Below are 13,269 nucleotides of genomic sequence, written 5' to 3'. Positions count from 1 at the left end.
TTCATCTTCTATTCTATTTTACTGGGTAGTACAAAATCATCGGACTAGATGGCATTTATAAAACATAATCCTTTTGTAATTTTATTATAAGTTAATTACAAAAATCGTCCCTATAGTTTGCTAAAAAATTACGGGATTCATTATTATCTTTTTTTAAATTATGTTTTTGGTTCCTGATTTTGGAGTCCTAACAACCGTTTTGGTCGAAAAGTTAGTGTTGGTCAAAAGTCAACACTTTTCGTAAGAAAGTCAACGCTATTTAAGCTGTTGATAGGACTTCAAAGTCAGAGATCAAAACCATAAATAATGAAAGATATGGATGAAACTTGTAATTTTTGACAAAACCACATGACGATCTTTAATTGCACTTCATGGATCAAATTGAGGGGTAGCCTAGTTATAATGTGGTTCCGTTGATGTTCTATACATGTTTATCCTTCGTATTATCAGTTTATTTCCACAATGGAAACATCCAAATGTTGTAACTATAAGCATGGTTGTGTTTGATTACAATGAGTTGATATGATTTGATAGTGATTTTTGAATCGGTCAAGAACCCATGTGTTTGATATGCGCATCTTAACGAGTATCCTAAGAAACATGAGACGTTTCGTATGAGTCGTATTAGAACTCAAAGAAAAATAACATATCCATTAATGTCCCAGACTAGATTTTAACTCGGTTCCATACAATACGATCCAATCCGATATGACATGTATCAGTCCAATACGATACGTCCCAGATAAGAAAATGATATTAATCTTTCCATAAATACTCTTTAATACAGTATGAAAATTATTATAAAAAGTAAATATTGTCAATAAATAATATATATGATAGTAAAATTATTATAAGAAGTTGATATTGTCAATAAATAATATAATATCATATATGTATGTTTTTATGCATACATTTATTTTTGTATTATTTTTATGTCAACTACAAAATGAGTTGACATACGATACACGATTCGACAATTATTCACTATGTTGTCAACATATTTAGTGTAATGAATTAGTTAAAAAAAATTTTGAAAAAGACAAGTGTTAATAGATAGAATGGTTTTGAGACCGACTTATTAATTTATTTATTTCGGTTATTTTATTGTAGTTTTATATCGTAGTTGAACAAATACTTTTTAATTAAACACCAGACAGATATTACAATGTATATGATTTGATTTGAAATCAAAAGTGTCAATCACATGTTCATTGAAGCCAAAACCTGACCGTTGCTGGCTTGCTGCCCCAAAAACCTAAACTAAAAATAAAAAGTCATCTATCTATACATACCATATATTCCATATAATATAATTTATTATTTATATTTATATACATCCAACGGAATTATTTTTAACTAGCCGTTAGTTTCAAATATAATTACCCCCTTCTTCAGACACGCTTTCCCCATTATTCTCTCTTTCTTTCTCTTCTCTCTCTTCTTCATCTTCTTCCCAGTTAATGCTGCAAACCCCCATTATTGAATAGATTAAATTAAATGCACTTATTCTAATACATTCAAGGGGTTTGATTTAATAACAAGATCTTGTAATTTTGGGGTTTGATTGATTAATTAATTAAACAATTTCTTCAGATTTTATATTTTTATTATAAAATCAATGGAGATTTCAGTTGATGCCACCAACAAACCCACAAATTTGCAAGGTAAGTATATTTACATTATTTTTATTGGATTAATATTCAAGATTTGCAAATTTTAACTTGCAAGATTGAATCTTTATTCGAAAACAGTAATTTAAATCTTGTTTTATGAACTGGGTTTTTCTTTTTCAGTGTTTTATACTCAATAATTTGATTAATGTTAAATTCTCAAGATTTCATTGTAAAGATTGAAACTTTATTTAAAACCCATAATTTAAATCTTGTTTTACGAATTGGGTTTTGTTTTTAATGTGTGTTTGCGAATGATTTATGTATTCTTACAAGTCTGAGATATATATCGAATGAAGATGGATCAAGATTTATTTAAATTTAAAAACCATAAATCTTAAATCTAAGAATGAGTTTGCTATTAATATTTGGTTGTCTGAGTTAGATCCTGATAATATTTCTTGAAGCTTAAAAGTTTGAATTAGAAAATCGCCTTATAAATCTTGAATCTATAGTTTAAGTATGTTTATTGAATTGGGTATTTTAATTTTATTTTCATAAAAAAATAATTTAGTTTATGTTTTATGCTTGTGAAGTTAAAGGTGAGAAGATGGTTACGAGAAAATTCGGTGTCGAGATCAGTAATAATAGAAGAACATTGGGAGCTATTAATCAGAAACCAGGAGCTCAACTCTATCCATGTGTTGTCAACAAGAGAGCTTTATCACAGTATGTATTTTATATATGGTATTATCATATTATTTCCAGAAAGTACTTACTTTTGGTTTTGATTATATATAGATATATATTTTGCTGATTATAAGTATTGTTTGATCAATAGAGCAAATGGAAACAATGAGAACAATGCTGTAAACCAGATTCATAGACCAATGACAAGGTAGTATATTTTAGGAAAGTTTTAGCCATTAACCCAATAATCAAATCCATATATCTGATTTACTGTTTTTTTGAATAAAGGAAACTTGCTGCTCAAATTGCCAATAAGAAACAGTGTTTCCCTGAGGTACTACTTCTACTATTCTACTATACAACCATAAGAATTTATATCTAAATTTGTTTCGACGATTATTGAAACCGTTTTATGAATATAGGATGTTTTGAAGCCGAAACCATCACCAGAGAGTTTTAAGGTATGGGAAGATGTGGAGGATCGACCGGTTCCTATGTCGTTGGAAACAAAAAAGCCTCAAAAAGACCATATGGTATTAATTTATATTTTTTGTGTGTAAAATTCAAGTAGTGGTTTGAAGTATATATTAAGATGGATGTCATAAATTTGTGAAGCAGGAAGTTGAAATGGAGGACATACTTGAAGAACCTGTGGTGGATATCGATATGGCAGACTCAAAAGATCCGTGTGCTGTTGTTGAATATGTTCAAGACCTACATTCTCATTACAGAAGGATGGAGGTAACCAATCATTTCGATTTTGAAATAAAACTAAAAACATAATCTTTTTATAGAACTCTTAGTTTAATTAGATTAGACCCACATGATAAAGATAGTACTTGTTGATATAATTGCAGAGTTCAGGCATGGTTTCACCAAACTATATGTTGACACAACAATCTGATATTAATGAGCGAATGAGAGCTATATTAATCGACTGGCTCGTTGAGGTAGCTTCAGCTTTATTGAGTTCTAACAGTTTGAACTTTAATTAAAGAGTCTATTACATTGGTAATCTAAGTAATGCTAATAAATGATAATTTTGAAATCAAATCAGGTGCACCACAAGTTTGATCTTCAACACGAGACACTGTTTTTGACAGTTAACCTCATAGACAGGTTTTTGGCTAGGCAAAGTGTGGCCAGAAAGAAGCTGCAATTAGTTGGTTTAGTTGCCATGCTTTTGGCTTGTAAATATGAGGAAGTTTCTGTCCCTGTTGTCGACGATTTGATTTTCATCTCGGACAAAGCTTACTCCAGAAGCGAAATTCTTGAAATGGTAATTATTTTTCACACTTTTTCTTTATTTTGCTCTTGTTTTATATTGATCTTGAGTGACATGAATGTACTAAAACTAATAGTATTTTTTAGCTGGTATCAATTCTATAAAACATCTGAGATCACAAATCATAATTTGTGTGTCTTGTTTTTCTTTTTTATATTCAAAAAAATGAAGTTCTTAAATGGTCTAAAAGTCAAAAGTAAAATTCTTGCATTCAAGAAGATAATTGACTAATTTCAAATTTCAAATTAATTATACAGGAGAAGTTAATGTTGAACACATTAGAGTTCAACATGTCAGTTCCAACCCCATATGTGTTCTTGAAAAGATATCTAAAGGCGGCACAATCAGAGTCAAAACTCGAGCAGGTGTCCTCTTTCTTGATGGAGCTTTGCCTTGTGGAATACGAGATGATCAAATTCTCGCCGTCCTTCTTAGCTGCAGCTTCTGTGTACACTGCTCAGTGCAGTCTTTATGGACTGCAACAATGGTCCAAAACTTGTGAATGGCACACGAATTACTCTGAAGATCAGCTTCTGTAAGCCTTTAATATCTATCTTAATTTCCAAATCTATGTTATAATGCAGTTTATGAGGCGGACTTGTATGATAAATTTATAATTTTGTTTTGACCTTCTTATAGGGAATGCTCGAGAAAGATAGTGGGATACCAGGAAAACGCGTCAACAGGAAGATTAACAGGAGTTTACAGGAAATACAATACTTCAAAGTTTGGCTACGCTGCAAAATGTGAGCCAGCCAAGTTTATTGTAGATCAGACCCAACAATGAAGAAGAAGAGAGCAATTATACTGACATAATGCAACTGATGAAAACTTTGGGTGTTGATTTTAACAAATGAGGGATTCTGTGAGGGGGTGGTTTAGAAAGAAAAAAAATAACATAGCAACTTTACTCTTGTTGCCCTTTTAGGGGTTTTGAGGGGTGGGGTGTTACTTTACATTTACATGGTGGTTCAATTTGTATGAACTACATAGGCCTAATTGTTCATGTTGAACATAATTGATGAACTCATGATTTTCTTTCTATTTTTTACAATAAATGAAAAGCATAATGTTTAATGCATTATTGTTGTAGTTCGTTACTATATCTACTTATTATGGTGACCAATAGAATTGATTGTAGAAAAACTTAAGAAAAGAAAAAGTGAAAAACCTCGACCAACCATATTATGGTGACCAATAGAATTGATTGTAGAATTTTAACCTTAAGAAAAGAAAAAGTGAAAAACCTCCACCAACCAAGACAAAGCATCCAAAACAACATTAAGGTCTGTTTGTTTTTTTAACCATTAAGTGACAGAACTAATTAAATAACTGAATGAATAAATAATATTTGTATGAATTAAGTCAATCCAGTTGTTTTTTATTTATTAAGTCAAAAAACAAACACTTTTAATGACTTAATGGATTAAGTTTCTTAAATCCCAAATTAGAACCACCGAAATAATTCTTTTTTAAAAGGCTCACATGTCACTTTATCATGAGATGAAATTTCTATCTTCTTTATTATACGTACAACATACGAGTATAATTCATTTTGACGTGAAGTTTTTATTACCCAGATATTTTCATAAAAGTTTTGTTAATATCATATATTGAAAAAGTATAATTAACTTGGGTACAAGTCTTCAAGTAATAATAAACTGATATGATGTCGTGTTAACAAAACTTTGAACCTCAGTGTGTTTTTTGAAATATGAGAATATATATTTTACCTATGATATAAATAGTTGATTTAAAATGTGATTTTAACTCATAATCTTAGAGTTAATATATATTGTATCACGAAACAGACAACAAAGTCTCATATTGAAAAAGATTAATTAAAAAACCTAAATTCATTCATAAATAAATAGGAACCCTTTGATGAATTCCAACTTTGATTTATAACCACTAGATCAAATTTAATTATTTTAACTTTGTTAAATGACAACATTAATACTTATACTTAATATGATTAGACAAAAGATACCCTCTCAATGATTATAAATATTTAATGTATTAGTATTTGTTTATATCCCTTTTTCTTTTTCTTTGTCGTCATGTTTTATTTTTATTAACTTCCCATATACAAATTATAAGACATTGAATCAAGTTATACCTATTTTAAGCACACTTGATTTTCATATCATTAATATTAATCAAATATATTAATATTTATTTTTCTAGCCAAATTTAAATCTATATTTTATACTTCTATATTATATTATAAAAAGAATAGTTTCTTATTTTTATGATTTTCATATCATTAATTTTAGTTAATCAAATACTTTAATATTTATTTTTCTAGACAAATCTAAATCTATATTTCTATACTTTTATGCTATATTATAAAAAGAATAGTTTCTTATTTTTATAAATGTTAAAATTTGTGTATAATTTACACGTAGTACCTTTTAAAATGTTTTTATCTACACTACCTATTTAACATTAATAATTAAGTTATACTATTAATCTAATATATTTTAAAATATCTTCATTAACCTTTACATCAATTACTTTTACTTCAATAACTAATACCACTCGACACTGCCTCCGTCACTAACAATCGCCCCCACCACCACACTGTCGCCGCAACGACTACCGCGGTGTTATTTTCTATATACTCACATTGACTTTTAAGTTTGATTTAATAAAATACATTTTTATAATTTTAAGTTTGATTTAATAAAATCCATTTTTATAATTTCAACTAACGTTTTTAATTGAATATCACACATAGGAAAGATTTTGAATAGGTTGACATTAGCAGCAATGTCCGTCTGACCTTATAAGATCCCAACCATCAGCTAATCTTTGCATATGCATCCGATCCGTTTCCCATGCAATACAAAAACTATAACAACTTATAATACCATAAATTGTTATCATATACACATATTTACACACAATATTAAGTTGCTATTTTTTTAAAAAATGACAACGAAATGTAGTTAAAAAAACAAAACTAAATTACATATAATAATGAGATGTTTTTCTTAAAAAAATGATATAATGTTGGATATTTAAAAAAAAATGCTACTATTTTACATTAAAAGTTCCTTGGGCAAATTGTTTTCCATTATCGAACACAATGATTTGGGGCATTTCGAACCTACATATTATTTGTTCCGAAACGAACTTTTCCATTGTTTTCCCTTTGATCGAAATAAGCGGTTTAGCTTCTATCCATTTGGTGAAGTAGTATTTATTCTTAAACAAATAAGAACCTTTGGATGAATTTCATCATAAATTTAAAATCATTAGATCAAATTTAATTATTTCATCTTTGTTAAATGACAATATTAATATTTTCACTTTATATGATTATACAAAATATATTCCCCTTACACATATATTTTTAATAATCTTACAATATATATAAAACAGTCCCTTTAAATAGTTTTTGAAAAAGCCACCACCATTGGATGAAATCTAACTTTGGACTATAGCCTTTGGATTGTTTGATGACATCAATTTCCTTTTAAAACATTAGTTAATATTTTTTACTAAATGATATTTTTAGTTATTGTAAATAGTTGTCATACGTAGACATTTTTTCACCCAATATTTTACTACTCAACAATTTTAGTCCTTTAGTTTTATGGTACTATATGCTTCTCGTGTTCACATATAAATCTTAGTATGACAAATTATTCTTACTCCAATGTAGGAATTTGGCTAGCATTATAATAACTAATCCGGAAATATAATAATTAGTTGATAATCAATATTGTGATAATGAGTGTGACATAAAAATAAATGAATATTGTGATAAAATGACAAATAAACAAAAATCTAATGTAACAATTAGCTCTCTATGTCAACTAAGAGCAAAATTATCCTATCTTAGTTATATAATTAAAAAAAACTAATATAAATAAATGGTTGCAATTTTATCATCCAAAAGTAATTAATAGTGAAAAATAATTACAACATTGACCACACAAATGACATATATAAAATCAAATAATGTTAAAAGAAAAGACTTTCAAAAATAAGATAAATTGACACCAAAGCAGAAATTTTAAATGTCAAATAAAAATAATTACCACATAATTAGTAATATATCATCTCTTAGTTATATAAGGTGAATTCATATAAATATCTTCAAGATTAAAGTAGTATAACAATTACACCATAGCTTTTTGTTTCTTATTTTATTCGACATATGTTAAAAAATCCGACCCCAATTTGAAATGGGGGCATAATTTACATCATATGGATCCTAACAAACACATACAATTAAGTATAATACTATTATTTTTATTGAACATTAAAAACACATTCAAACAAGAAAAAATATATATATGACAACATAATATACGGTTTAGTAACTCGGAATATAAACACTTTTTGACGAATTCTCATAGTGTGTATCGAACTTCATTCAATTTGAATGTAATGACTTTTCAAAAACCTACAAATTGTCAACATGACATTAGATGTGGATATAATTTATTATGTAGATTGGATTACCATCATCAATTGAAACATAAATAAGTTTTAGATTTTTTGTAGAGATATGTTTTTAATAAGAGAAAATTACATTATTTTTGTCCCTTAAGTTGACAGGATTTTTTGCCCTTAAGTGATTTAATTACAGCAAAAACCTTAAAGTTGATCAATTTCATCATTTCACCTAAAATACTTGAAAATCCAACTTTAGGGTTTAGTTTGTAATTAATTCACTTAAAATACTTGAAAATCCTACCAACTTAAGGGAGAAAATTGACCAACTTTAGGGTTTTTTCTATAATTAATTCACTTAAAATACTTGAAAATCCTACCAACTTAAGGGACTAAAAGAATGTAATTTTCTCTTTTAATAATCTTTTATATTAATAATCATGAAAAAAATAAAATCGTTAAACATATTTAAATTAACTGTTTGATAAGATTTATACTTGTGAAAAGCTATAAAGGACAAATTAGTTATAGAAAAGATAAAATATAAATCAGTAATACTTTTCCTAAAATTTTTAATAGAGTAAATTATAAAAACTGTCATTGTGGTTTGTTTATTTTATTACTAACTATTCCTCATCAGAAGTTTTTGCATTATTCATCTCTAAAGTGGTAAAACTGTTACAAAATCAGCCCCACCCCCAAAATTAATAGTTAAATTATTTAGAAGTCATGGGGTCAATTCTCATTAAGAGAGGTTTTTTATTACGTGTATGAGTTTCGTCATAACGTGGTTTTCAATATTGGAGTATGATTGGATGGATTCCTGATGTCACATTGATATACTTTTTATATTTTTATGTGTTTACCCGTGTATTATGCGGGTTAATAATCTAGTAATAATATAAAACTTATAAAACATGCTCTACATAAAAAGAAACATACAAAAGAAAACTTTCAAAAACTTGGGATAAATAATCTAGCATAGTTAACAATCCAGTCTTATGTGAATGAAGTAACGCATATCATCTCAACCAAAAAACAATAGAGTGGGTTGTGAAATCAATTCATCATAGCATTGGATCATTCAATCCAGCTGAACTCGTGGCTTTGTTCTGCACAGAAAATGACATAATCTTTTTGTTGAAGCTCAAACTCTTAATTCTTTTGTATTAGAGTTGACCTTTTGCTGTACCAAATAAAGATTTCGTGACACGCTGAAACAATTGATAGAGTTGATATACTCCATAGTGAGTGAATTTACACGAATCAAAAGAAAAAGTTGGTATCCTCCAAACCAATATCACCTACAGCATCTAAAATGGTTATATATTCATACATTTCCACGTACAACTAGTATCAACTACTATACATTTCAACGTAGGTTCTACCAAAGGAAAATGATGGATCATTAATACAAGTAATGAAACATAATGTGAAAAATTCCTGCTATACCAGAACCCAAATGCTATGCAACCAGCAATCAAACCCCAAAGCATAACAATGACATACTAGACAATCAAACCCGGCGAAGCTTTGTTCTACATCTTCCCAAAGCTCAACATGAATACCAGCACATTCTACCTGCAGAAACTGCAATGGGCAACCAAATAGAAACACTCTATACCTTAACTTGAATTAACACATATATAATGAAAGTTAAGATATAACAAAAAGACGTAATAAATATACCTAGCTAGTTGATCCTCAAACTAGAATGACACCTAATATGCAATCCTCCAGCATACAACTAATACTTGATACATTGTGAATTGAACTAAAAAATAACCAGAACAAACTTTTGACCTTTTTAATCCGTTATAACTCATAACCATACCATCCACCCCAAATCAAGGAATACCATACAATCAAGCCACACATCACTCGGAAGTGAAAATAAAGACTCAAAAGGGAAGAGTCAAACAAAACTCACTATCACATCCCTTTTTTGGTCCCTCCCTTGAAACCCATTCCTAACACTAAAAAATAAAAATAAAATAAAAAAACCCGAATCATCCACCCTTCCCATCAAAGATACCAAACTACACCGCTAGCAACATCACAACTTTCTTGTCCATAGCCCCCTTCATTCTGCCCCAACCTTTAACCATTAATTGTCATCATCATTAGCATATGCTAATGGGACCCTCATCAAAAGACTTATCCGCATAAAATTTCCACAAACTTGCAGCTTCTATGGCCTTACTATCTCTTATATAACCATGACCACATCTTTAACACATCTAGTATTGCCGGAAGAACGCCTTTTAATTATACTCCATACTGACTTTTCCATTGGAAAAACTCTAAATATAGATCAATGATTAAGTTCCAGTCATTTGGGATTCCTTCTAACTTTAACATACTTTCTAAGTGATCCCAAACTCACCTAGGGAAAGCACATGAAAAGACGACATGATTATGACTATCAGGTTGTGCTTTACAGAAAACACACTATAAATTTACCATCTGAACCTTGAAAATAGAAACTAGGGAGGTCAAAACCGCTCACAATTACAAAGTTTGGTGGTGATCAGCAAGTACTAGTTCCGGCTACTGTTGAATTAATCCAGAGCTTAAACCTAGAACTTTTCAACAGCAAGTGAATTGAAGAAAGAACAAGAGGTACAATTCCTCTATGACACTAAAAAACTACAACATAAACATCATCATAAATATTCCCAGTTTAGTATTCTAGACTTAACCATCCTACACTAGCATTTACCACCATAAATCATGGAACTTTTGTGATATCATCACTACTCAAATCTAACAAACCCATCAAATTTGTGTATGATTCATGCCCAAGACAACGAACCACTATGGGTAGATAATTAATAGGGCCCGACAACCCGATATACCTGAATACAAGTTTCAATTTAAACACAATATTTAAAACCCCAAAAGATACCAGGTAATTAGTGTTTTAAGCCCTCAATCGTACGTTTGTCTCCTTCAGATTGTAATAACTAACAAGTTGCATCGCATCTCTCAGAGTGAAAGAGAGAGATCCTGGCTAGAATATAAATATCACCAACTTAGTTTAGAAATAATCTAGCATGAACAGATACCAAATGATCGGAAAACTTCACAGTACGTGTGCAATTCAGACATAGCATACTAACAGATAATTAAGCAACAAAATAAACGTCTCTAATACATCCTGTGAATTGAGATAGTGTCTAAAGTAATGAATTAGAAATTGATCAATACTCTTTGTTAATCCGAGTCATTCTAAAAAAACCCGCAGATAGCTAATTATATATGGTGTTGCCTCTTGTAGTGTTATTAGTTCCATCATCAATCGTCCTAAAAGTGTTGCTTCTTTTCACTTTGGGATGAGGATTTGGAGACATCATTACAGGCCCATTTAGTGGGTGTTACCCAAACGAGACTGTCAACATATTGAACAACAGTGGCTGTGAGGCAAATCGGTGCCCCGCCCTTAAATTCTGTAAATGCGGATGCTTCTAGATCGTACATTGATGGATGATCCATATGTCCAAGCGCAAACTGTTTTTTTGAAGTGAATACAACTGGATACACATCACCCACACCTCGCAACAACCAACATTGCGATCGGACGACAATAAACAAAGCTTTTGGGACAAAACTCCTACCTTCTTGACCCCAGCTGGTAGACTATCTGGGAGTGCTATCTCTCTGAAAGTTTCATCACCCAAATCAAAGGCCACTATTGTCCATTGCGCCGAATTAATCCTACAAAGGTAATGAAGACGGCCATCATGTCCATCTACAACAAACTCCTTCATATTAAGAATCATTTCAACATGGGATGGAAACCTTTCGGTAATTGATTCCCAAGAACCCTTTGATACTCTGAACACCTCCACGGGAAACCATTCCTTGCGATAATTAAATGTAAGCTTGACAACTTTATAGTCGTTTGTTTTGCAATCAAACCCGAACCGGAAGTCTAAACAGAACCGAATGTCATGGTCCAAACCAATAGTCCATGGTGGGAGATCAATTGAGGCCGAAAGAGAAGGGTTCCAAATTGTACAACGTTCTTCACTTGCAAGGCATATTAAACCGTTAACTGCGCCAACAACATAACCTTCTAAGCTATCCGTATGGGCTTTCACTTTATCGGTGAGTTGGAGATCCGGAGTGGTGTGTGCTGTGAATGGTTCATCCTTGGAAAAACACGAGTCTTGGAAAACCAAAAGAATTTCATCGTTGGTATCCTTGGAATGTCGGAGATGAGAATCGATAAACGAGGGATGAGACAATAGAGAATTCCAAGTTTTAGAAAGGGACCTCATCTGAGCAAGTTGTTTGGCTTCTAATCGAATAAATATGTTGCTTAATAACACGTCGTCAGGGAGGATGATATTTGTTCCTAATACTAGTAACGGCTTTTTTCGCTGGATATTCATTCTCGAATGAAAATCGATATAACTGTTGGCAGAATACTTACAGTTAGATCGATATATCTATTGCTACTAGTAAAGGCTTAAATTCTTCCTTCCATTTTTTTTTTTTTTGTCTAATTAATTAGGAACCAAACACTTAAAAATAAACAATCTAGGCATATGCAAAGTTAATTAATAATGCAATTGCAATACTTACTTGTTTGCCACAAACGAATTAAAAAAAAAGCGCCTGAAAAGATTTAATTTGTAAGGATTTGGGAATTATTATTATTGTTATTGTTATTGTTTTGATTCCAAGCTTCAAACAAAAGCCAAATCCATCAAGAGAAGAAACAGATTTGGCTGGCCTATGGAAAATCTTTGTTGCTCTTGAAACGATATGGGTATATGCTTTTGAAGCCGGCTATTGGCTCTACGAGTGTTTTTTTTTTTTTTTTTTTTCGATTTGCAATTGTGTGTGCGTGTGTGGTAGGTTTGTGAAGAAGATTGTCTATACTCTATACATAAATTTTCAAATTTTACCCCAGATTTTCATATATTATTATTGTTTTTCTTTTTCTTTTTAAATTAAATTTCGCTTGAAACTTCATGTCGCGAATCGACAACGAGAGGTCTAGCATATGTTGTCTTAACCGGGTCCGCGCTAGAGAACTCTCTCCAAGTAGAAATGCCTATTTCAAATACCCAATAGGGGAAACCCCCTACTATTCCGCCCGAAAGCACGACGATTAATAGGGGTAAAACCTGTCTCCTCAGACTTAAAACCTGGGTATACCCAAACCAAGCTCTCATAGAAGGAAAACCTATATCTCAAAGTTGGTGAAATAAGGATTCGAACCTGTGACCTATAGGTCACCAAAGGAACTCCAAACCAGTACACCAA

At 30.7% G+C, this 13,269-nt stretch overlaps 2 protein-coding genes across 4 annotated transcripts; one reads left to right on the top strand and one right to left on the bottom strand.

Annotated features, from left to right (window-relative positions):
- Positions 1–1,384: 1,384 nt before the first annotated feature.
- LOC122579508 (G2/mitotic-specific cyclin-2-like) lies at positions 1,385–4,666 on the top strand. 3 transcript variants are annotated; one of them, XM_043751688.1, is made up of 10 exons: positions 1,399–1,664; positions 2,207–2,339; positions 2,452–2,508; positions 2,589–2,634; positions 2,723–2,833; positions 2,916–3,041; positions 3,158–3,250; positions 3,358–3,579; positions 3,843–4,120; positions 4,225–4,666. In XM_043751688.1, exons 1-10 carry the CDS (start codon positions 1,619–1,621, stop codon positions 4,370–4,372), a joined length of 1,260 nt encoding a protein of 419 aa, XP_043607623.1. In that variant the 5' UTR covers positions 1,399–1,618; the 3' UTR covers positions 4,373–4,666. The 3 variants fall into 3 exon arrangements, with proteins under 3 accessions (XP_043607625.1, XP_043607623.1, XP_043607624.1); XM_043751689.1 differs by having other exon boundaries at positions 1,401–1,664; positions 2,919–3,041; XM_043751690.1 differs by lacking the exon at positions 4,225–4,666 and having other exon boundaries at positions 1,385–1,664; positions 3,843–4,124.
- A 4,595-nt stretch (positions 4,667–9,261) lies between these two features.
- LOC122578900 (F-box protein CPR1-like) lies at positions 9,262–12,554 on the bottom strand. The gene is made up of 2 exons (XM_043750949.1): positions 9,682–12,554; positions 9,262–9,582 (listed from the first exon to the last, which is right to left on the bottom strand). The coding sequence occupies exon 1, from the start codon at positions 12,387–12,389 to the stop codon at positions 11,460–11,462; it is 930 nt and encodes a 309-aa protein (XP_043606884.1). The 5' UTR covers positions 12,390–12,554; the 3' UTR covers positions 9,262–9,582; positions 9,682–11,459.
- Positions 12,555–13,269: the final 715 nt, after the last annotated feature.

This window comes from Erigeron canadensis, chromosome 8 (assembly GCF_010389155.1).
Source record: "Erigeron canadensis isolate Cc75 chromosome 8, C_canadensis_v1, whole genome shotgun sequence".
NCBI classification, from domain to species: Eukaryota; Viridiplantae; Streptophyta; class Magnoliopsida; order Asterales; family Asteraceae; genus Erigeron; species Erigeron canadensis.
Note: the sequence above shows the minus strand (reverse complement) of the source record. Positions and strands in the feature narration are given on the sequence as shown.